The 22674-nt window shown below is 46.2% G+C and overlaps 1 protein-coding gene across 1 annotated transcript; it reads right to left on the bottom strand.

Moving 5' to 3' along the window:
- Nucleotides 1-1084: 1084 nt before the first annotated feature.
- Nucleotides 1085-17806, bottom strand: lsm2 (LSM2 homolog, U6 small nuclear RNA and mRNA degradation associated). The gene is made up of 5 exons (XM_085975040.1): nucleotides 17699-17806; nucleotides 15872-15939; nucleotides 7144-7174; nucleotides 5740-5799; nucleotides 1085-2328 (listed from the first exon to the last, which is right to left on the bottom strand). Exons 1-5 carry the CDS (start codon nucleotides 17699-17701, stop codon nucleotides 2203-2205), a joined length of 288 nt encoding a protein of 95 aa, XP_085831166.1. The 5' UTR covers nucleotides 17702-17806; the 3' UTR covers nucleotides 1085-2202.
- Between the last annotated feature and the right edge of the window lie 4868 nt (nucleotides 17807-22674).

The following is a 22674-nucleotide window of genomic DNA, read 5'->3' on the forward strand; positions in this document are numbered from 1 at the left end:
ATAGGGAGGGGGGCAGTCACACCAGTTTAATATAGAACCAGCCCTTTAACAGATGCAAGTTCTTATAAGTGTGTCAGCCTTGGTTCAATGGGAAGCACTCTTGCCCGAGTCAGAAGGTCATGGGTTCAAGTCCCCACCTCAAGAGACTTTGAGCACAAAAATCTAAGCTGACACTCCCAATGCAGTGATGAGGGGAGTGCTGCACTGTTGGAGGTGCTGTCTTAAGGATGCGACGTTAAACCCAGGCACCCCCGTCTGCCCTCTCAGGTGTGTAAGAAATCTTGGATTGAAAGAAATAATAGTCTGTTACGGGTTCCCGAGATCAGCACTTTGCCCAAGTTGATGACACAGAAGGATTCCAGTCCCGTCAGAAAAATAGCTGAATTACAAGGTCAGGACACAAAAAACAGGCCTTCGAATGGGCATAACTAGGCCTGATACAGGATGCAGCAGGGAGCTGTAGGATAAACACACTGTCTACAAAGAGGGCAACAAGACCTTTAGAACAGAGATAAGCAGGAAAATGACCTCATGAGGCTGGGAGGGGGCTGTCATAGGTAGCCTTTCCCTTGTAATTGGACAATAGGATGGGGAACAAATGATTGACTCCAGGTATCCACCAGCCCACCGTAATAACTATAAATATAGACCACCGAGAGAAGAAATCAGACATTGAGGGACGAAGGTTTCTTCGAGGTGGAAATCAATGCTGGCTTAGGCCTAACACCTCCAACAGCTCGAGGGATGACCCAACAGAAGTGACTGCTGTTACTGACTGCAGAGACCCACTGACTCGAGACCTCCATGCTGTCTCAATGGGCATCTAACCAACCGTCCGTCCGGTCATGGCATTCCGATTCGGGAGTCGTAGATCGCTCTCTACTGTCACGGGTGGCATTTCTATTATACTTAGCTTAAAGCACATGTAATATCTGATTATGCGTCAAAGCTGTAGCTCTTTAATAAAAAGCCTTGCAACGCCTAAGACCCTTTGGGTAATGTGTGTGTGACCTGTGATCCTAATCTTACAGGTGGATGCAAAAAGATCCCATGGCATCTTTCAATGAACACACACCACAAAAAATCTAGTCCATTATCTCTGAACTTTTTTTTAAAATTAATTCTAGTGATGTTACATCACAACACATCAGAACACATCAGAACACATTGGACGCCCAGCTGTACAGTACAGAAACAAAGCTGTTCCAAGCTTCATTTGCAACGAAAAATGCCAGTTTAGTAATTTTTTTTTTTTTAAATGGCAAGCTGTATCAGTCAGACACAAACTGAGTCTACTTGTCTCCAATGCACTGTATAAACAGCAAACAAATAACAGGAAAAAGAAAGTTATCAAGGTGCACTTTACAATGCTTTAACAGAAAATTTATCACATAATACCACAACTGCTTGCCTGAGATGCAAGTGCAACTAAACAACACGTGATCCCCCCTGTAATTCTGTCGATTGGTCGCGTTTCTCCAGCATGGCTGCCCCCTTTAATGTTTGGATCTCAGCTCTACACTACGAGTTCCAGCTACCAAATCAGTCTCGGCACAAGCAACATATGCTTGCATATACTTTAGTTTAAGGAAAGGGAAAATATTTAACCGCACTGTAAATCGTCCAACTCAGTTCCGGGCATGATTTTGGGTAAACACAAAGACATGTTGTTTTTCTAAATTAATGCAAGTATAAAAGGATCAGGATTTCATCTTTTTCAACAAGATTGCGAAAAAATATTTCCAAATGACTTTTAAGAAATGAAAAAAAAAACAAAGAAAAATTGCATTGGTCACCAGTATTCAGGGCAGTTGGTTTGCAATTACATGTCGGAATGATGCACTGTTGTGGTGCAATTCGGGGATCGACAGAATGCTGGATACCACTAACATCCAAATTCAGCTACGTCACGGTGTGTGGGGAAGTGAGAAGAGGCTCTGCTGTCCATCCTTATGGCAGTGTAAAGTGGTTGAGACAGAGCCTATCCATTAGCCTTTTCAGTTACAGCTGCCTTTTGGTGGGGGGTATGGAAAAAAAAAAAAAATTTATAGGCAATGCCATATAAAAAACAAATTGAAACAAAAATTCAGATTTTTTTGGGGGGCATTTGGCAGCTGAGAGTCAGTGTAAAGTCCTGAACTCATAAGTCTTTCATTCCCCCTCCCCCCCCGCCCCGCCCATTTCCCGCACTGCGGTTTAATCTCATTGCTTCTGCTGCATGGCTTCTTTCCTCGCCGCGTCCTGCAGCAACTGCGTGTCCACCTCATCAGCTGGGAGCTGTACGTAACGCACCACCGAGCCTCGGATAAAGCAGTTCTTCACGGAGAGCTGGGAGGGAGAGCATCCGGCATTAATACTCGCGTTGCAAAGCAAGCGTTCCACAGACAATCAAGGCAAAAGGATTTTTAAAAACAGAAACAAAAAAAACATTTTAGTAGCAATGCACTGACTGGCGTGCTCATTCCACTTGTGTGCTCATAGCAACATAGCAGATAGGAGCAGGAGTAGGCCATTCAATGAGATCATGGCTGATCATCCAAATTCAGTACCCTGTCCCTGCTTTCTCCCCATACCCCTTGATCCCTTTAGCCTTAAGAAATATATCAAACTCCTTCGTGAATATATTTAATGAATTGGCCTCTACTGCCTTCTGTGAGAATTCCACAGGTTCACCACTCTCTGGGTGAAGAAATTCCTCCTCATCTCTGTCCTAAATGGCTTACCCCTTATCCTTAGACTGTGACCCCTGGTTCTGGACTCCCCCGCCATCGGGAACATCCTTCCTGCATCTAGTCTGTCTAGTCCTGTCAGAATTTTATAAGTTTCAATGAGATCCCCTCTCATTCTTCTAAACTCCAGCGAATATAAGCCCAATCGACCCAATCTCTCTTCATACGTCATTCCTGCCATCCCAGGTATCAGTCTGGTGAATCTTCGTTGCACTCCCTCCATGGCAAGTACATCCTTCCTCAGATAAGGCGACCAAAACTGCACACAATACTCAAGGTGTGGTCTCACCAAGGCCCTGTACAACTGCAGCAAGACATCCTTGTTCCTGTACTCAAACCCTCTTGCTACGAAGGCCAACATACCATTTGCCTTCTTAACCGCCTGCTGCACCTGCATGCTTACCTTCAGCGACTGGTGCACAAGGACACCCAGGTCTCGTTGCACTTCCCCTTCTCCCAATCATGCTCACCAGACCCTCATTCTCTTCACCACCCACCCCTTTATTGGAAATGACAGGCTGACCAGCACAGAGCGGAAAACCCTTGGCCGTATCCTGAAGCACTGAACAATAACTCTCATTAATGTCCTTCAGGGAAGGGATCCCGTCACCCGGTCTGCCCTGCACGTGACTCCAATTCCACGGCATGTGGCTGGCTCTTGATGTCCTTTAGCAAGTTAAACAATGGCTATGAAGCAGAGGAAATGGCAGTAAACACGGCTTTGGCAGAAATTTCCCACATCCCGAGAATAGGTTGTACATTCACGGCATCTCAATGAGCTGCGGGAGCTCGTGCACCCATTGTTGATGGGATTTTACTCTTGGGTTGCGCGCCCTTCGTGGGCACTGTGACTGAGGGAGCTCGTAATGTCCCTGCATGCATTTAAAGGGGAAGCTAGATAAAATACATGAGGGAGAAAGGAATAGAAAGATATGTTGATGGAGCTCTATACAGAGGGGTGGGAGGAGGCTCGTGTGGTGCATAAACACCGGCATGGACCAGTTGGGCCGAATGGCCTGTTTCTGTGCTGTACATTCTATTTAATACTTCTATGTAATAAGGTAGGAACACTTTTTTCCTCATGAACCATGTCCAATTTGCACAAGAGCAACCCCATTACTAAATTTAAATGGGGTGGGGTAGCTATGAATATCACTAGTTGGTCTCCTGTGGCAATGTGCTGGGGGTGTAAAGACCACGTGCAGTAATTATAGGTCAGGCAGGGTTGGATGGGAGAGAAACAGAAGGGACCGGGAGACAAAGGGGTGGGAGGAGATGGGAGTTCCAGAAAGCTGCCTTCCTTTGAGTTGGCCCTGGATTTTAATTTCAGGGGAGAGGGGGGTTGCACTATGCTGAGGTTACCTCTCCAAGCGCCAAGGGAGGAGGGGATCTAATAATGGCCTTCTCCAGTATTCATGGAAAAGTCAGATACATTCTTTCTACAGGTAACTGGATATTACATTGGATATACGGCACAGAAATAGGCCATTTGGCCCAACCAGTCCATGCCGGTGTTTATGCTCCACACGATGCTCTTCCCCACAAGTGGAAACATTCTCTCTGTATCCACTCTATCAAAACCTTTCATAACTTTAAAGACCTCTATTATGTCACCCCTCGGCCTTCTTTTTTCAAGAAAAAAAAGACCCAAGCCTGTTCATCCTTTCCTAAAATGCATTATCAGTTAATAAAAGGGCTACTTTCAGATTATCCCCCCCACGAATATTTTTCTGCTCAACACATTTAGCCTTCATTTACCTATTGCAATCCTGAGAGAATCTCAACACATTCCTGTGATGCCACCCAGTGTCTCTCCTTCCGCCCCCACCAGCCGCCTAGACCCACATTCTGGAATTCCGTCTCTCTGCCGGTGCACCTCCTTCACCACCTTTCTTAAAACCTACCTTTTTGACTAAGGTTTTGGACATCCCTCCTGATATCTTCTCCTTTGGGTCTTTTGTCCATTTTTTCTTACAACTTTAAAGGACCTTGGGAGGCCTATGTTAAAGGTACTATATAGATACACATGGCTGTCCTTTCTCCACGCTCATTTAATTTTCTTCCCCCCACCCACCTCCAACATTTTTATCCATTTCCTTTTTTTAAAAAAAGGTACTACAGATTCTGTTTCCACCACTGTTGGGGCATTGCACGTCTTAATGAAATCAGACTTAAAACTCTCATCATTTTTAATGAAAGTAACACACTGATACAACACCATAAAGTTACAGAATGTATTAAAAATTGTCGTGAGTGGAATTTAGCCACGTTATAAAATCACTATGCTGGTTCTGGCATTTTATGTAATTTGAATTACATAGAATCTACAGCACAGGGAGCCGGGGGGAGGGAACGAGCGGGGGGGGGAGGGAACGAGCGGGGGGGAGGGAACGAGCGGGGGGGGAGGGAACGAGCGGGGGGGGAGGGAACGAGCGGGGGGGGAGGGAACGAGCGGGGGGGGAGGGAACGAGCGGGGGGGAGGGAACGAGCGGGGGGGAGGGAACGAGCGGGGGGGAGGGAACGAGCGGGGGGGAGGGAACGAGCGGGGGGGAGGGAACGAGCGGGGGGGAGGGAACGAGCGGGGGGGAGGGAACGAGCGGGGGGGAGGGAACGAGCGGGGGGGAGGGAACGAGCGATATAAAGAGGAGGATAGAGAGAGTTCAAATTGTTTACACATCCCAAAAGGCAGACCTGTAAACATCAGTTTACTTCTCTCCAAAACTCAATGTTCTCCCGACACATGTCTGTAGTTAACCCTGTGAGGAACACAGCTGTGATTTTACATTATGTATTATTCTCTCCCAACCGATGAGGTCCAGCTACCTCCGTTTCCCAACCAAAGGGCAAGCAGTGAACCGCCAAGGCCTCTTCAGTCAGGCATCAGGAGATAGAAAGACCCTCAGATCCCTCCCGCTGCTCTGTCATTATCCGGCCTCCGATCGTTGGGAGTGCAAATTTATTAGAACACACAATTCCTGAAAAAGGCTCAATGAATGTTCACATCACTCACCATGTGTGGATATTTCTCTGGATCGGTGACACTGATATCTGTCAGTTTGATGTTCAGGTACTGAGAGGATAAGGAGACAGAAAGATCAACCTGTAAGCCACTGCTTCGCTATTATAGACATGCAAAGTATTAACAGCACAGAAACAGGCCATTCGGCCCATGATCTATGCCGGTGTTTATGCTCCACAAGAGCCTCCCTCCCACCCCTCTTCATCTACCCCCGTCAACATATCCTTCCATTCCTTTCTCCTGCATGTGCTTATCTAGCTTCCCCTTGAATGCATCTTATGCTAGCTGCCTCAACTACTCCGGATTCAGATCAGATCTGGGCTTCTATGAGTGAAGAAACAAGCTCGTCAGTCCGAAACATAGAAGATAGGAGCAGGAGTGGGCCATTCGGCCCCTCGAGCCTGCTCCGCCATTTAATGAGATCATGGCTGATCATCCAAATTCAGTACCCTGTCCCTGCTTTCTCCCCATATCCCTTGATCCATTTAGCTTTAAGAAATATATCTAACTCCTTCTTGAATATATTTAATGAATTGGCCTCAACTGCCTTCTGTGGTAGAGAATTCCACAGGTTCACCACTCTCTGGGTGAAGAAATTCCTCATCTCAGTCCTAAATGGCTTACCCCTTATCCTTAGACTCTGACCCCTGGTTCTGGACTCCCCCGCTATCGGGAACATCCTTCCAGACAGGATATTGGAGAAGGAAGAGGGGGAGGAAGTCAAAGATGAAAAAAAAATGGGTTGGGACAGAACGGGGTAGAAATCAGTCTTGGGTGGTCATGAGCGTTATCGCATGGGCTGCCTGTTCTGTTCCCCGCCCGATATTTAGCTTGATTGACGAAAATCGGGCGGAGTGTAAAACAAGCGACCGATTCGCCATCGCCCATTCTGCGCTACTTCCCAGCACGAATTTTACTACCCCCACTCTCTACCCACCCCCCCACCCCCATATCTATTGCTCAATCCTCTGGGAGGCTCAGTTGATAAACAGCACATCCACAGCACCCATGAAAGCCATCTGCAACCCGGACAATCCTATCCCTCCCGAGCAAAGAGGGCAATGCGAGGAGCCGGCGGCATAAATAAATGGGGGCAGGAGTTGGGAAGCAGATAAGACAAAGTACAGTACAGTTTTTAATAAAAGGTCAGTAACTGTGCTGGCTCGGGGCTAAGCAAGAACTTTGAACGTTTCCTACGCGGCAGCACTGCGGGGAGAGCAGGCTAAATCCAGGTTGGATGAAGCAACGACAAGCTCGAGGGAAATAAACAGCCACAACACGCTCATCGCCAGCCCTGAGTTAACCCTCGAAAGTTGTTCTGTGCAGCTTTGATGTTTAACTATAATGGAAGTTACATTTCGGTCTTAACTCACGACCAACATACGCAACGCTCACCTGATCGACGGAGTGTAGGGTTCCGCAGATACTGAAAATAAAGGGGGGGGGGGGGGAAAAAAGTTACATTAAAACTTAGCTCTTATTTTTGTATTAGAAATCAAACTCACACCATCCTTTTAATTTCCATGGCACACTTAGCCTCTCTCTCTCAAACCCCCCACTCTTACAAACTATTAACAGCACAAACAGGCCACTTGGCCCAACAAATTCATGCCGGTGTCCAACGTTCTCGCTAAGCTGCGCGCCCGTGCTGTGGTCTGGATGTCTCACGGCGCAGGCTACTCACGGGCTTTTCAATGCAAATAACTGCACATGCGCGAAAAATTGAATGGGCCACGCATCCAGTTAAAGGGCCTGCGCACCCAAAAAGAAAATTTACAGGGAACACTGCTGGTGTTTACGCTCCACACGAGCCTCCTCCTCCCACCCCTCTTCATAAGAACATAAGACGTAGGAGCAGGAGGAGGTCATTTGGCCCCTCGAGCCTGCTCCGCCATTCAATAAGATCATGGCCTCAACTCCACTTCCCTGCCCGCTCCCCATAACCTTCGACTCCCTTACTTTTCAAAAATCTGTATCTCCATCTTAAATATATTCAATGACCCAGCCTCCACAGCTCTCTGGGGAAGAGAATACCAAAGATTCACGACCCTCTGAGAGAAGAAATTCCTCCTCATTTCTGTTTTAAATGGGTGACCCCTTATTCTGAAATTATGCCCCCTAGTTCTAGATTCTCCCATGAGGTGAAACATCCTCTCTGCATCTACCCTGTCAAGCCACTTCAGAATCTTATATGTTTCAATAAGATCCCCTCTCATTCTTCTAAACTCCAATGAGTATAGGTCCAACCTGCTCAACCTTTCTTCTTAAGTCAACCCCTTCATCTCCGGAATCAACCTAGTGAACCTTCTCTGAACTGCCTCCAATGCAAGTATATCCTTCCTTAAATCAGGAGACCAAAACTGTACGCAGTACTCCAGGTGTGGTCTCACCAACGCCCTGTACAGTTGTAACAGGACTTCCCTACTTTTATACACCCTTCCCTTTGCAATAAAGGCCAACACTCCATTTGCCTTCCTAATTACTTGCTGTACCTGCACGCTAACTTTTTGTGATTCATGTACAAGGACCCCAGGTCGCTTTGTACCTCAGTATTTTGTAATCTCTCCACATTTAAATAACAATTTGCTTTATTTTTCCTACCAAAGTGGATAACCTCGCATTTTCCCACATTAAACTCCATCTGCCAGATTTTTGCCCACTCACTTAGCCTATCTACATCCCTTTGGAGATTCTTTGCGTCCTCCACACAATTTGCTTTCCCACCTATCTTTGTATCAGTAGCAAATTTGGCTAAATTACACTCAGTCCCTTCATCCAAGTCATTAATATAGATTGTAAATAGTTGAGGCCCCAGCACTGATCCCTGTGGCACCCCACTAGTTACAGTTTGCCAACCTGAAAATGACACATTTATCCCGACTCTCTGTTTTCTGTTAGTTAGCCAATCCTCTATCCACACTAATGGGTTACCCCCAACCCCCCCCCCATCTCACTCCACCAACATATCCTTCTATTCCTTTCTCCATCATATGCTTATCTAGCTTCCCCTTGAATGCATCTATGCTATTCAACTCCACTACTCCCTGTGGTAGCGAGTTCCACATTCTCACCACTCCCTGGGTAAAGCGGTTTCTCCTGAATTCCCTAGTGGGTTTATTAGTGATTGTCTTATATTGATGGCCCCTAGTTCTGGTCTCCCCTGCAAGTGGAAACGCCTTCTCTACATCTTACATGGTACAGGAAACTTTGGTTTATCCGGATGTTGTATGGCCGGAAACTTTGCACTAACGGCAGAAATCAGCAGCCGTTTTGGTTAGTTTTGTTTTCTTCTCCTAGCATTCTTTTAACAGGCAGGCTCTGGAAAGCGTCTTTGTAGCTTAGCAACAGCTTCAGAGACGCTTCAAGGTACGGGCCGAGTGTTTACGAGCAGTGTTTGTTGTCAAATACGGAGATTTTCATCTCCGTATGCTTCAATGTTGACTTTGCATGTCCGGCACTTTTGATATATCGGCAACACGTCGGTGCCGGATATCAGAACTTTTCCTGTACTCGCTTACATGCCTATCAGAAACCCATGAAGAGCAAGTCACAGCAAGAAGAGAGCTTTTTTACTAAGTCTGGGCTCAATTGTATTTTTGGTACCTGGAGAATAGCTTGAACCTCAAAGGTCACCTTGTCTTTATTGAAACGGCATTAGTTCATTTGAGAGGAGTGTTAAGAATGGATTGAAAACATTAAAAGGGAGATAAGTAAACAATGAATCATGATTATTAGTTTGGACAGATATATGAACAATACTTGCAGTAAAGAGAACAACTTCTGTGGCCCATCACAGTTCTTCAATATTATGAAGGTTACAGATTCAAACTATTGTGCAGATCCGAAAGCAGACAGGCAGAAAGCTCCAAATGGCTCTCCAATGTTACCTTTTCTTTAAAAAAAAAACTCAACTGCCTTTGGCGGCATTCATTTGGCCCTCTTAGATGCTGTTCACCTATCTCAAGAGATTATATTGGAGCTACAGAGTTGCAAAATCTAAATAATCCAATGCAAGGGGCGAGTGCAGTGGGCCCTATAGTCTTTTTTCCATTCCCTACTAGCGTAAACAAAGGGACTTTGCACCACACCTTGAGCTTATAACAAAGTCAGCCCACAGATCTAGAATTCACATGTACAGAGGTTCATCAATGGGCAATAAGCAGCTACTGAAAAAGGTAACATTGGAGAGTCATTTGGAGCTTTCCTGCTCTGCAATGCGCTCAAAAGTCTTGTATCCTTCAGAATATTGAAGAAAGGTAAAGGGGCCACAGGAGATGTTCTATCCAGTTCAAATTGATGGTATTGTCCGAATACCTGTCCAGACCAGTATTTTGGATGCAGTGTTAACTTATCACCTTTTAGTTTAAAACATAGTTTAAGAACATAAGAAGTAGGAGCAGGAGTAGGCCATACGGCCCCTCGGGCCTGCTCCGCCATTCAATAGGATCATGGCTGATCCGAACCTAGACTCACGTCCACTTCCCTGCCCGCCCGCTCCCCGTAACCCCTAATTCCCTTATCAGCTAGGAAACTGTCTATCTCCGTTTTAAATTTATTTAATGTTGCAGCTTCCACAGCTCTCTGAGGTAGCAAATTCCATAATTTACTACCCTCTGAGTGAAGAAGTTTCTCCTCATCTCAGTTTTGAAAGGGCAGCCACTTATTCTAAGATTATGCCCCCTAGTTCTAGTCTCACCCATCAGTGGAAACATCCTCACCGCATCCACCCGATCAAGCCCCCTCACAATCTTATATGTTTCGATAAGATCGCCTCTCATTCTTCTGAATTCCAATGAGTAGAGGCCCAACCTACTCAACCTTTCCTCATAAGTCAACCCCCTCATCTCTGGAATCAACCAAGTGAGCCTTCTCTGAACCGCCTCGAGAGCAAGTATATCTTTTCTTAAATATGGAAACCAAAACTGTACGCAGTATTCCAGGTGTGGCCTCACCAGTACCCTGTATAACTGAAGCAAGACTTCCCTGCTTTTATACTCCATCCCCCTTGCAATAAAAGCCAAGATTCCATTGGCCTTCCTGATCACCTGCTGTACCTGCATACTAACCTTCTGTGTTTCATGCACCAGGACCCCCAGATCCCATTGTACTGTAGCACTTTGCAGTTTCTCTCCATTTAGATAATAACTTGCTCTTTGATTTTTTCTGCCAAAGTGCATAACCTCACACTTTCCAACATTATATTCCATCTGCCAAATTTCTGCCCACTCACTTAGCCTGTCTATGTCCTTTTGCAGGTTTTTTATGTCCTCCTCACACTGCTTTCCCTCCCATCTTTGTATCATCGGCAAACTTGGATATGTTGCACTTGGTCCCTTCCTCCAAATCGTTAATATAGATTGTAAAGAGTTGGGGTCCCAGCACTGACCCCCGTGGAACATCACTAGTTACTGATTGCCAACCCGAGAATGAACCATTTATCCTAACTCTCTGTTTTCTGTTAGATAGCCAATCTTCCACCTATGCCAGTATATTACCCCCAATCCCGTGATTTTTTATCTTGTGCAATAATCTTGTGTGGCACCTTGTCAAATGCCTTTTGGAAGTCCAAATACACCACATCCACTGGTTCCCCTTTATCCACCCTGTTTGTTACGTCCTCAAAGAATTCGAGCAAATTTGTCAAACATGACTTCCTATTCATAAAACCATGCTGACTCTGTCCGATTAAATTATGCTTATCCAAATGTCCCGTTACTGCTTCCTTAATAATGGACTCCAACATTTTACCAACCACAGATGTTAGGCTAACTGATCTATAGTTTCCAGCCTTTTGTCTACCTCCCTTTTTAAATAAGGGCATTACATTAGCAGTTTTCCAATCTGCTGGGACCTTTCCTGAATCCAGGGAGTTTGGGAAAATTACCACCAATGCCTCCACAATCCCTACCGCTACTTCGCTCAAGACCCTAGGATGTAGGCCATCAGGTCCAGGGAATTTATCCGCCTTAAGTCCCATTATCTTACCGAGTACCACCTCCTTAGTGATTTTAATCGTGTTTAGCTCCTCCCCCCCCATAGCCCCCTGTTTGTCCAGTGTTGGGATATTTTTAGTGTCCTCTACTGTAAAGACTGATACAAAATATTTGTTCAGCGTTTTTGCCATCTCCATGTTCCCCACCACTAATTTCCCAGTCTCGTCCTCTAAGGGACCAACATTCACTTTAGCCACCCATTTTCTTTTTATATAACTGTAGAAACTCTTGCTATCTGTTTTTATATTTTTTGCTAGTTTACTTTCATAATCTATCTTCCCTTTCTTAATTAATCTTTGAGTTATTTTTTGCTGGCTTTTAAATGCTTCCCAATCTTCTATCCTCCCACTAGATTTGGCTACTTTATATGCCCTTGTTTTCAGTCGGATACTATCTTTTATTACTTTACTTAGCCACGGATGGCTGTCTTTTCTTTTACACCCCTTTTTCCTCAGTGGAATATATTTTTCTTGAAAGTTGTGAAATATCTCCTTGAATGTACACCACTGCTCATGTACCGTCTTACACCTTAATCTATTTTCCCAGTCCACTTTAGTCAACTCTGCTCTCATACCTTCATAGTCTCCTTTATTTAAGCTTAGCACGCTGGTTTGAGATCCAACTCTCTCACCCTCCAACTGAATTTGGAATTCAACCATGTTATGGTCACTCATTCCAAGGGGATCCTTTACTAGGAGATTTTTTATTAATCCTGTCTCATTACACAGGACCAGATCCAAGATTGCCTGCCCCCTGGTTGGTTCAGTAACATACTGCTCAAGGAACCCGTCCCTAATGCACTCTATGAACTCTTCCTGCCCTGCCCAATTTGATTTGTCCAGTCAATATGAAAGTTAACTGGCATGTTTGTTATGTTTTAGAGGTGGTGAAAAACTCAACCACTAATCCATCATCACTTTCTAGTCACTAGGCTGACCAGATCATTCCAAAGTTGAGCTGGAACTAGTTTATGAGATATCGACTGCTAGCCAAAGAATATTTAATTCAAGTGATGGGTACAATAGTGAGGCCTTTTGTTCTAAATATAAAAAGTTAGTTGAAAGGAAGCAGAGATATTTCAAACTTGGGAGATAATACAAGTGAGGTCACATCCACTGTGATCGCGATCACTGAATCCGGTTTGTAGCAGACAGCGGTTATCCAAACCGAGGTATCACTCCTTTTTAAAACAGGGGAAGAGATAGTGAAGCACAGTACTTCTGATATACTCCTAGAAGTAAAGGGAATTAAGGGTTATGGGGAGCGGGCAGGAATTTGGACATGAGTCTAGGTTCGGTTCGGACATGGCCCTGTGGGTAGCAGAGCGGGCCCAGGGGTCGTGTAGCCTGATCCTGCTCCTATTTCGTGTGTCTAATTCTGTTAGATTCAGGAGATGGTTCTGTGATAGTAGATTGGCGGTTAGGATCAGATCAGCCATGATCTTATTGAATGGCGGAGCAGGCTCGAGGGGCCGATTGGCCTACTCCTGCTCCTATTTCTTATGTTCTTATTACGCTCCCTCCTCCCAACAGCGTTCAGGACTGTTGATCTCTCTCCCACCTTGTGGACGTTACTGCTAGCTGTTACACTGCACCCCTCTCTCATGATGACACACACACACACCCCAGCTGCAGGTCCATCGCAGGTAGCTCCAGAAGGAATCCCACAGACCAAACGCATTTCCAGCCACAAAGATCAATAAAGGCACACTCGGATCGGGAAAATACCAACATCTGCTGCGTACTCGGGCAAATTTTGTTTTCCTGGCTCAATCATAGGAACATAGTAGGCCATACAACCTCTTGAGCCTGCTCCGACATTCAATTAGATTATGGCTGACCTGTATCTTAAACTCCATCTAACCCACCTTGGCTCCGAAATCCTTCATACCCTTGCCCAACAACAATCTAGCATACAATCATAGCCTTGTAGGTTATGGCACTTAAAGTGCATATCCAAGTACTTTCTAAATGTGATGAGGGTCTCTGCCTCTACCACCCTATCAGGCAGTGAGTTCCAGACTCCCACCACCCTCTGGGTGAAATAATTTCTCCTCAAATCCCCTCTAAACTTCCGACCAATTACTTTAAATCTATGCCCCCTGGTTATTGACCCTTTTGCTAAGGGAAATAGATCCTTCCTATCCACTCTAACTAGGCCCCTCATAATTTTATACACCTCAGCCTCCTCTGTTCCAAAGAAAACAACCCCAGCCTATCCAATCTTTCCTCATAGCTAAAATTCCCCAGCCCAGGCAACATCCTTGTAAATCTCCTCTGTACCCTCTCTAGTGCAATCACATCCTTCCTGTAATGTGGTGACCAGAACTGCACGCAGTATTCTAGCTGTGGCCTAACTAGTATCTTATACAGTTCAAGCATAACCTCCCTGCTCTTATATTCTATGCCTTGGCTAATAAAGGCAAGTATCCCGAATGCCTTCTTAACCACCTTATCTACCTGACCTGCTACCTTCAGGGATCTGTGGACATGCACTCCAAGGTCCATCTGATCTTCTGCACTTCTCAGTATCCTACCATTTAATGTGTATTCCCTTGCCTTGTTAGCCCTCCCCGAATGCATTACCTCACACTTGTGCCAGATTGAATTCCATTTGCCACTGTTCTGCCCACCTGACCAGTCCATTGATATCTTCTTGCAGTCTACAGCTTTCTTCTTCATCATCAACCACACGGCCAATTTTTATATCATCTGCAAACTTGTTAATCATACTTCCTACATTCAAATCCAAATCATTGATATACACCACAAAAAGCAAAGGACCCAGTACTGAGCCCTGCGGAACCCCACTGGAAACAGCCTTCCAGTCACAAAAATCACCCTTCGACCATTACCCTTTGTTTCCTGCCTCGAAGCCAATTTTGGATTCAACTTGCCACTTTGCCTTGGATCCCACGGGCTTTTACTTTCGTGACCAGTCTGCCTTGCGAGAGCTTATCAAAAGCCTTGCTAAAATCCATAGAGACTACATCAAAAGTACTACCCTCATCGACCCTCCTTGTTACCTCCTCAAAAAATTCAATCAAGTTAGTCAGACACAACCTTCCCTTAACAATCTCAGTTTTGAAATTTTCAATTGACACCCCCAGCCCCCACAGCTTTTTTTTTTGGGGGGGGGGGGGAAAAAAAAAGAGTTCCAGGTTTCCACTACCCTTTGTGTGAAGAAGTGCTTCCTGGCATCATCCCTGAATGGCCTCGCTCTAATTTTAAGGTTATGTCCCCTTCTGGACTCTCCCCCCGCCCCCACCACCACCACCACCCCCCTCCTCCTCCTCAACTAGAGGAAATAATTTTTCTGTATCTACCCTATAGAATCTTTTAATCACCTTAAACACCTCAACCAGATCACCGTTTAGTCCTCTATCCTGTAATCAGCCTGATTGGATCTATTGGATTCTTTACGGAAGTGCGCAACAAGGCTTTGACTTCATGAAGAGACTTGAGATCAAAAATCTAGGCTGATTCTCCAGTGCAGTGCTGAGGGAGCGCTGCACTGTCAGAGGCGTCACCTTTCAGATGAGACAGTAAAGCGAGGCCCCGTCTGCTCTCTCAGGTAAAAGATCCCATGGCACTATATCAAAGAGGAGCAGGGGGAGTTCTCCCCGGTGTCCTGGGCCAATATTTATCCCTCAATCAACGTCACTAAAAACAGATTATCAGGTCATTATCACATTGCTGTTTGTGGGAGCTTGTTGTGCGCAAATTGGCTGCCGCGTTTCCTACATTACAAAAGTGACTACACTTCAAAAAGTACTTCACTGGCTGTAAAGCGCTTTGGGATGTCCGGTGGCCGTGAAAAGCGCTGTGTAAAAGCAAGTTCCTTCTTTCTTATCTTTAAGTCAGAGACCAGAAATTAGGACTCAACAGGGAAGAGTAAAAATTAAAACTAGGAATACTCTCCGCCGAGTAGGAAGTTTATTTTCCTAAAAGAACTTGGACATGAAGAGGTGGAAAAACAAAGAAGAGCGCTTTACACTGAAAGGAGAGTTTTGTTCTTTAAAAAGAGAGACCCATTGTAGATAGGGAGGTTAAAAACTTCACAAATGGCACTGCTTATAGTGCACTGCCTTCCCCTGCTGTCAGCAACAGACCAAAACAATGTGCACTCACCTGAGATCATTCTTTAGCTCCACTACAACATCTTTCCCAACCAGGGATTTGAAAAACGAATAAAATAACTAAAACATTAAAAAAAAAGGTACGTGTTAAATTGAGCCAGGGCATTCTTTTGCCATCAAATCATCTTAACTTTAAAATTAGCAAAGTGCACTTGATATTGTGAAGGTTTGAGGACCGCCTGTTCAGTTGGTCAGACTTTCAACCGAGTCAGAAGGTTGTGGGTTCAAGCCCCACTACAGATCTATACACACTGCTCGATAGCACGTAATCCAGGCTGGCACTCCCAGTGCCGTACCGAGGGAGTGCTGCATTGTCAGAGGTGCCGTCTTTCAGACGGGACGTTAAACCGAGGCACCCGTCCGCCATTCGCAAGTGAACGTAAAAGATCCTGCGGCCACTAGAAGAATGAGGACATGAATTTCCCCCGGTGTCCTGACCAGCATTTCTCTCTCCCAATAAAAACAGGTGAACTGGTGGTCATTCACTTGCAGTCGCTGGGACCTTGCCGAGTAAAAATTAATGCACTTGACACAGTAATTCATTCATTGTGAAGCACTTTGGAAAGCCCGGAGGACATGAAAGGCTCTATTTCAGAAATGCAGGCAATTTAGTGCATGACAGGCACTATGTTAGAAATGCAGGCAATTTACAACAACAACATTTATTTATATAGCACCTTTAACATAGTAAAACCTCCCAAGGCGTTGCATAGGCGTATTACAAGACAAAAAATTTGACACCGAACCACATAAGGAAAAACTAGGGCAGGTGACCAAAAACTTGGTCAAAGAGGTAGGTTTAAGCAGCATCTTAAAGGAAGAGAGAGAGGTAGTGAGACAGACAGGTTTAGGCAGGGAATTCCAGAGCTTAGCGCCCAGGCAACAGAAGGCACGGCCACCAATGGTTCGACGATTATAATCAGGGATGCTCAAGAGGGCAGAATTAGAGGAGCGTAGATATCTGGCGGGGGGGGTTGTGGGGCTGAAGATTACATGGAGGGATTTGAAAACAAAGATGAGAATTTTGAAATCAACCGGGAGCCAATGTAGGTCAGCGAGGACAGGGGTGATGGGCAAACGGGACTTAGTGCGAGTTAGGACACGAGCAGCCGAGTTTTGGATGACCTCAAGTTTACGTAGGGTGGAATGTGGGAGGCCAGCCAGGAGTGCGTTGAAATAGTCAAGTCTAGAGGTAACAATAGCATGGATGAGGGTTTCAGCAGCAGATGAGCTGAGGCAAGAGCGGAGACGGGCGATGTTACGGAGGTGGAAATAGGCGGTCTTAGTTATGCTACGGATATCTGGTCGGAAATTCATTTCAGGGTCAAATATGACACCAAGGTTGCGGACAATGTGGTTCAGCCTCAGACAGATGTTAGGGAGAGGGATGGAGTTAGTGGCTAGGGAACGGAGTTTGCGCCGGGGACCAAAAACAATTTAGGACATGAAAGGCACTAGTTTAGAAATGCGGGTAATTTAGGGCACGAAAGGCGCTATTTTAGAAAGGCGGGTAATTTATTAGCTGTGAATGGTTTCCAGTGGTTATCCAAGGTATCTGAAAAGCTAAAACAAAAGGCACATTTAACAGTTTGGGAAGAGATATTTTTTAAACAATTGCAAACAAAGCAGTGCATTAAATCCCCCATTGCATCCCTGCGAAACAAGGGTGCTTGCACTCCGGGCTTAGGCCTGCAGGAAAGTCCCCGGTTCCACCGCGGCCTACGGCTAGCGGGCTCGGGGGAGGGAATGCAGAATGGCCCCTCTGGTTCACAACCTTCCTCCCCGGCTCTGTTTCTGAAGTAGGGCCCCGGCTACTCACCATAGCGTGTCCGGCTCCGAGCGCAGCAAAATTCAAACTCCAGGCGCGCCACCACCCTCCCCCGGGCCCGATCTCGTGAGAGCTGTCAGGCCCCGCGCACGCGCGAGACTTCGACACCCGCCTTTACTTTGATTGACAGCAGCAGGCCCCGGCAACGTGCTCGGCTTGCATTAAATGCTGCAACAGGCCACCGAGCAAGGCTTGCATTAAATGCTGCAACAGGCCACCGAGCAAGGCTTGCATTAAATGCTGCAACAGGCCACCGAGCAAGGCTTGCATTAAATGCTTCTGCAGCAAGAGCTCACCCAGCGAGGATTGCATTAAATGCTTCTGCAGCAAGAGATCACCGAGCGAGGCTTGCATTAAATGTTTCTGCAGCAAGAGCTCACCGAGCGAGGCTTGTAGTAAATAGAATCAGAAAATGCTGGAAATACTCAGGGGGTCAGGCAGCATCTGTGGAGAGAGAGAAAGAAACAAAGTTAACGTTTCAGGTCAATGAGCTTTCGTCAGAACTGGAAGAAGTTAGAGACGTACTGTAACAGGTTTTTAAGCATATGCAAGAAAAAGAACGAAAGACTTGCATTTATACAGCGACTTTTATGAATACCAGACGTCTCAAATCACTTTGCAGCCAATGAAGTACTTTCTGAAGTGTAGTCACTGTTGTAATGTAGGAAACGCGGCAGCCAATTTGCGCACAGCAAGCTCCCACAAACGGCAATGTGATAATGACCAGATAATCTGTTTCAGTGATGTTGATAGAGGGATAAATATTGGCCAGCACACGGGGGAGGACTCTCCTGCTCTTCTTCGAAATAGTGCCATAGGATCTTTTACGTCAGTCGAGAGAGCAAACAGGGCCTCGGTTTTAACGTCTCCAAAATACGGCACGTCTGACGGCGCCGCGCTGGAGCGTCAGCCTAGGATTTTGTGCTCAAGTCTCTGGAGTGCGATTTAAACCCAAAACGTTCTGACTCCGAGGCGAGGGTGCTACCCACTGAGCCACGGCTGACAGAGTGCAGAGGTAGGGAAAGGGGGGAGGGGAGGAAAGAACAAAAGGGAAGGTCTGTGATCGGGTGGAGGGCAGGCGAGATTAAAAGACAAAAGGGACAATGGTGCAAGGCGAAAGGAGATGGTAATGGGACAAGTACAAAAAACAAAAGACGGGTCTGGAAGAGGTGTAAATAGGAGTCGCAGAATCATCAACAGCTGCCGTCTGGAAAAAAAGGGGGGCTGAGGTTCTGATCTGAAATTGTTGAACTCGACGTCGAGGCCGGAAGGCTGTAAAATGCCTCATCGAAAGAGGAGATGCTGTTCCTCGAGCTTACTGCGGATGCTGGAAATCCGAATAAAAACAGAAAATGCTGGAAATACTCAGCAGCATCCCTTATCTGAGGAAGGATGTTCTTGCCATGGAGGGAGTGCAGCAAAGATTCACCAGACTGATACCTGGGATGGCAGGAATGACGTACGAGGAGAGATTGGGTCGATTGGGCTTATACTCGCTGGAGTTTAGAAGAATGAGAGGGGATCTCATCGAAACTTATAAAATTCTAACAGGACTAGACAGACTAGATGCAGGAAGGATGTTCCCGATGACGGGGGAGTCCAGAACCAGGGGTCACAGTCTAAGGATAAGAGGTAATCCATTTAGGACAGAGATGAGGAGGAATTTCTTCACCCAGAGAGTGGTGAACCTGTGGAATTCTCTGCCACACAGGGCAGTTGAGGCCAATTCATTAAATATATTCAAGAAGGGGTTAGATATATTTCTTAAGGCTAAAGGGATCAAGGGATATGGGGAGAAGGCAGGGACAGGGTACTGAATTTGGATGATCAGCCATGATCTCATTGAATGGCGGAGCAGGCTCGAGGGGCCGAATGGCCTACTCCTGCTCCTATCTTCTATGTTTCTATCTGTGGAGAGAGAAACAGAGTTCAGGTCATCGAGCTGAAACGTTGACTCTGTTCCTCTCTCACAGATGCTGCCTGACCTGCCTCACAGCGCCAGGGACCCGGGTTCGAATCCGGCCTCGGGCGACTGTCTGTGTGGAGTTTGCACATTCTCCCCGTGTTTGCGTGGGTTTTCTCCGGGTGCTCCGGTTTCCTCCCACAGTCCAAAGATGTGCGGGTTAGGTTGATTGGCCATGATAAAAATTGGCCCTTAGTGTTAGGGGGGATTAAATACGTGGGGTTACGGGAGATAGGGCTTGGGTGGGATGGCTGTCGGTGTAGGGACCGGGTGCTAGGGTTTGGATGATCAGCCATGATCTCGTTGAATGGCGGAGCAGGCTCGAAGGGCCGAATGGCCTACTCCTGCTCCTATCTTCTATGTTTCTGTGATTGAGTATTTCCAGCATTTTCTGATGTTATTTTTGTATTAAATGCTGCTGGAACAAGAGGTCACCGGGCAGGTAGTATTAAATGCTGCCAAGAGGCAGGGAAGATCAGTGCCTTTTCTTAATTAAACTGTAAGGAGACATGAGAAATCTAACAAAAGTGCTCCTTTATTTTGAGGAGGCACAACTCATAAACAACTTAACCACAAAACTAAAGGAAATTTATAAAACTTAAATAATCATGATATTGCTATTATCCACTATGCCCTCCACTCCCTGCAGTGCCCACCGGCCGCAATAGGCCTCGCGTACTGGCAAGTACCGTAAGCTCCTTCTCTAGGGCCTGCATATAAGTGCTATCAACATTCAGGGAAGATCAGTGCAGGTTTGCAGAAGTGGTGTAATGGCAGTTTTAGAATTGGGTGCACTGTAGATCACATAGAAGATTTCTTCTTCCCCCCCCCCCCCGCCTCTCCGCCCCCCCACCCCCACCCACCGCTGCACCCATGCAAGGGAAATATTTATGATGCTTACACTGTACTACTCAATATCATGCAAAAGAACCACAGCAATACAATTAAAACCCATAAAACATGCTCCCCTGATTCATTTATCCACAGAAAACTGAGCATTTCCCGCATTATGATAGTGTCTGCCAATTAAAACAGCTTAATTTTTTTTTTCTTCATTCATGGGATCTGGGCATCACTGGCAAGGCCAGCATTTATTGCCCATCCCTAATAAATTGGCTGTAAATCGCTTTGGGATGTCCTGAGGTTGTGCAAGGCGCTATGTAAATCCACGTCTTTCGTGCAATATAGACCAGCAGGGGCCAGCCAATCCATCAGCCACAGCTGGCCAGAAGCCAGCAAGCAATCGATAGCAGCATGTCACCAGAATCGACCATGCGTAACTCGCAACAAGCCACTAAAAGCCATCTGTCATAGAAACATAGAAGATAGGAGCAGAAGTAGGCCATTCGGCCCCTCGAGCCTGCTCCGCCATTCAATGAGATCATGGCTGATCATCCAAACTCAGTACCCTGTCCCTGCCCTCTCCCAATATCCCTTGATCCCTTTAGCCTTAAAAAATATATTTAACTCCTTCTTGAATATATTTAATGAATTGGCCTCAACTGCCTTCTGTGGTACAGAATTCCACAAGTTCACCACTCTCTGGGTGAAGAAATTTCTCCTCATCTCTGTCCTAAATGGCTTACCCCTTATCCTTAGACTGTGACCCCTGGTTCTGGTCTCCCCCGCCATTGGGAACATCCTTCCTGCATCTAGTCTGTCTAGTCCTGTTAGAATTTTATAAGTTTCAATGAGATCCCCTCTCATTCTTCTAAACTCCAGCGAGTATAAGCCCAATCGACCCAATCTCTCCTCATATGTCATTCCTGCCATCCCAGGTATCAGTCTGGTGAATCTTCGCTGCACTCCCTCCATGGCAAGAACATCCTTCCTCAGATAAGGCGACCAAAACTGCACACAATACTCAAGGTGTGGTCCCACCAAGGCCCTGTACAACTGCAGCAAGACATCCTTGTTCCTGTACTCGAATCCTCTCGCTACGAAGGCCAACATACCATTTGCCTTCTTAACCGCCTGCTGCACCTGCATGCTTACCTTTAGCGACTGGTGACACCCAGGTCTCGTTGCACTTCCCCTTCTCCCAATCTATTGCCATTCAGATAATAATCTGCCTTCCTGTTTTTGCCACCAAAGTGGATAACCTCGCATTTATCCACATTATACTGCATCTGCCATACATCTGCCCAATCACCCAACCTATCCAAATGATACTGGAGTTTCTCGGCATCCTCCTCACTAGCTGCTGGTTGGTAATTAAGCAGAGGAGGAGTGGCAGCAGTTCAAGTGTTGTCTGCCTACAGCCTTTAATTCATTAAAAAGGTGTTTACCTGCCTGTTGATAATCTGCCTAATGAGGAATTACTCTGTTATTCTGATGTGTGAGAAGTTACCTGGACCGGCGATATCTGAGCAGCAGCCCTAGGTTCTTCAGTTCAGTCAGATCAGCTTTATTCCCAGATCAGTGCGACAAGACAGAACTTTGCAAGAGCCAAGGTGTAGGCTTATGGAAAATGCTCTGAAAAAGGACTAAGCATCTCATAACAATTTGTTGTGTTGGATTCAGAAAACAGTTTAATGAACCTGCAAGTATTACATTGCTATCTTATCTTTTTCTTTGTTCTGAGGCTATGGGTTCTTCTCTTCTTCTTAGGCAATCCCTCGGAACCGAGGATGACTTGCTTCCACATTAAAAATGAGTTCTCAGGTGACTGATGAGTCCAATGCGGGGCCTACAGTCTCTGTCACAGGTGGGGCAGACGGTGGTTGAAGGGGCGGGTGGGTGGGGTGCTTGGGTTGATGTGTGCTCCTTGCGCTGCCTGCGCTTGACTTCCGCTTGCTCCCGGCGAAGAGACTCGAGGTGTTCAGCGCCTTCCCGGATGCTTCTCCCCCACTTTCTGCAGTCTTGGGCCAGGGATTCCCAGGTGTCGGTGGGGATGTTACACTTTTTCAAGGAGGTTTTGAGGGTGTCCTTGAAGCGTTTCTCCTGCCCACCTGGGGCTCTTTTGCCGTGCCGGAGCTCCGAGTAGAGCGCTTGTTTTGGGAGT

This window comes from Somniosus microcephalus, unplaced genomic scaffold (genome assembly GCF_052327205.1).
Source record: "Somniosus microcephalus isolate GS21.2 unplaced genomic scaffold, FLI_Smic_1.0 unresolved_chr1, whole genome shotgun sequence".
Classification (NCBI taxonomy): Eukaryota; Metazoa; Chordata; class Chondrichthyes; order Squaliformes; family Somniosidae; genus Somniosus; species Somniosus microcephalus.

What these genes read in the sequence shown, in the direction of transcription:
- lsm2 (XM_085975040.1), bottom strand. An exon ending in GAGCTAAAGAATGATCTCAG is followed by an intron (nt 7,175 to 15,871) that starts GTGAGTGCACAT and finishes CTTTATTTTCAG; the next exon opens with TATCTGCGGAACCCTACACT. An exon ending in CAGAGAAATATCCACACATG is followed by an intron (nt 2,329 to 5,739) that starts GTGAGTGATGTG and finishes TCTCCCTCCCAG; the next exon opens with CTCTCCGTGAAGAACTGCTT.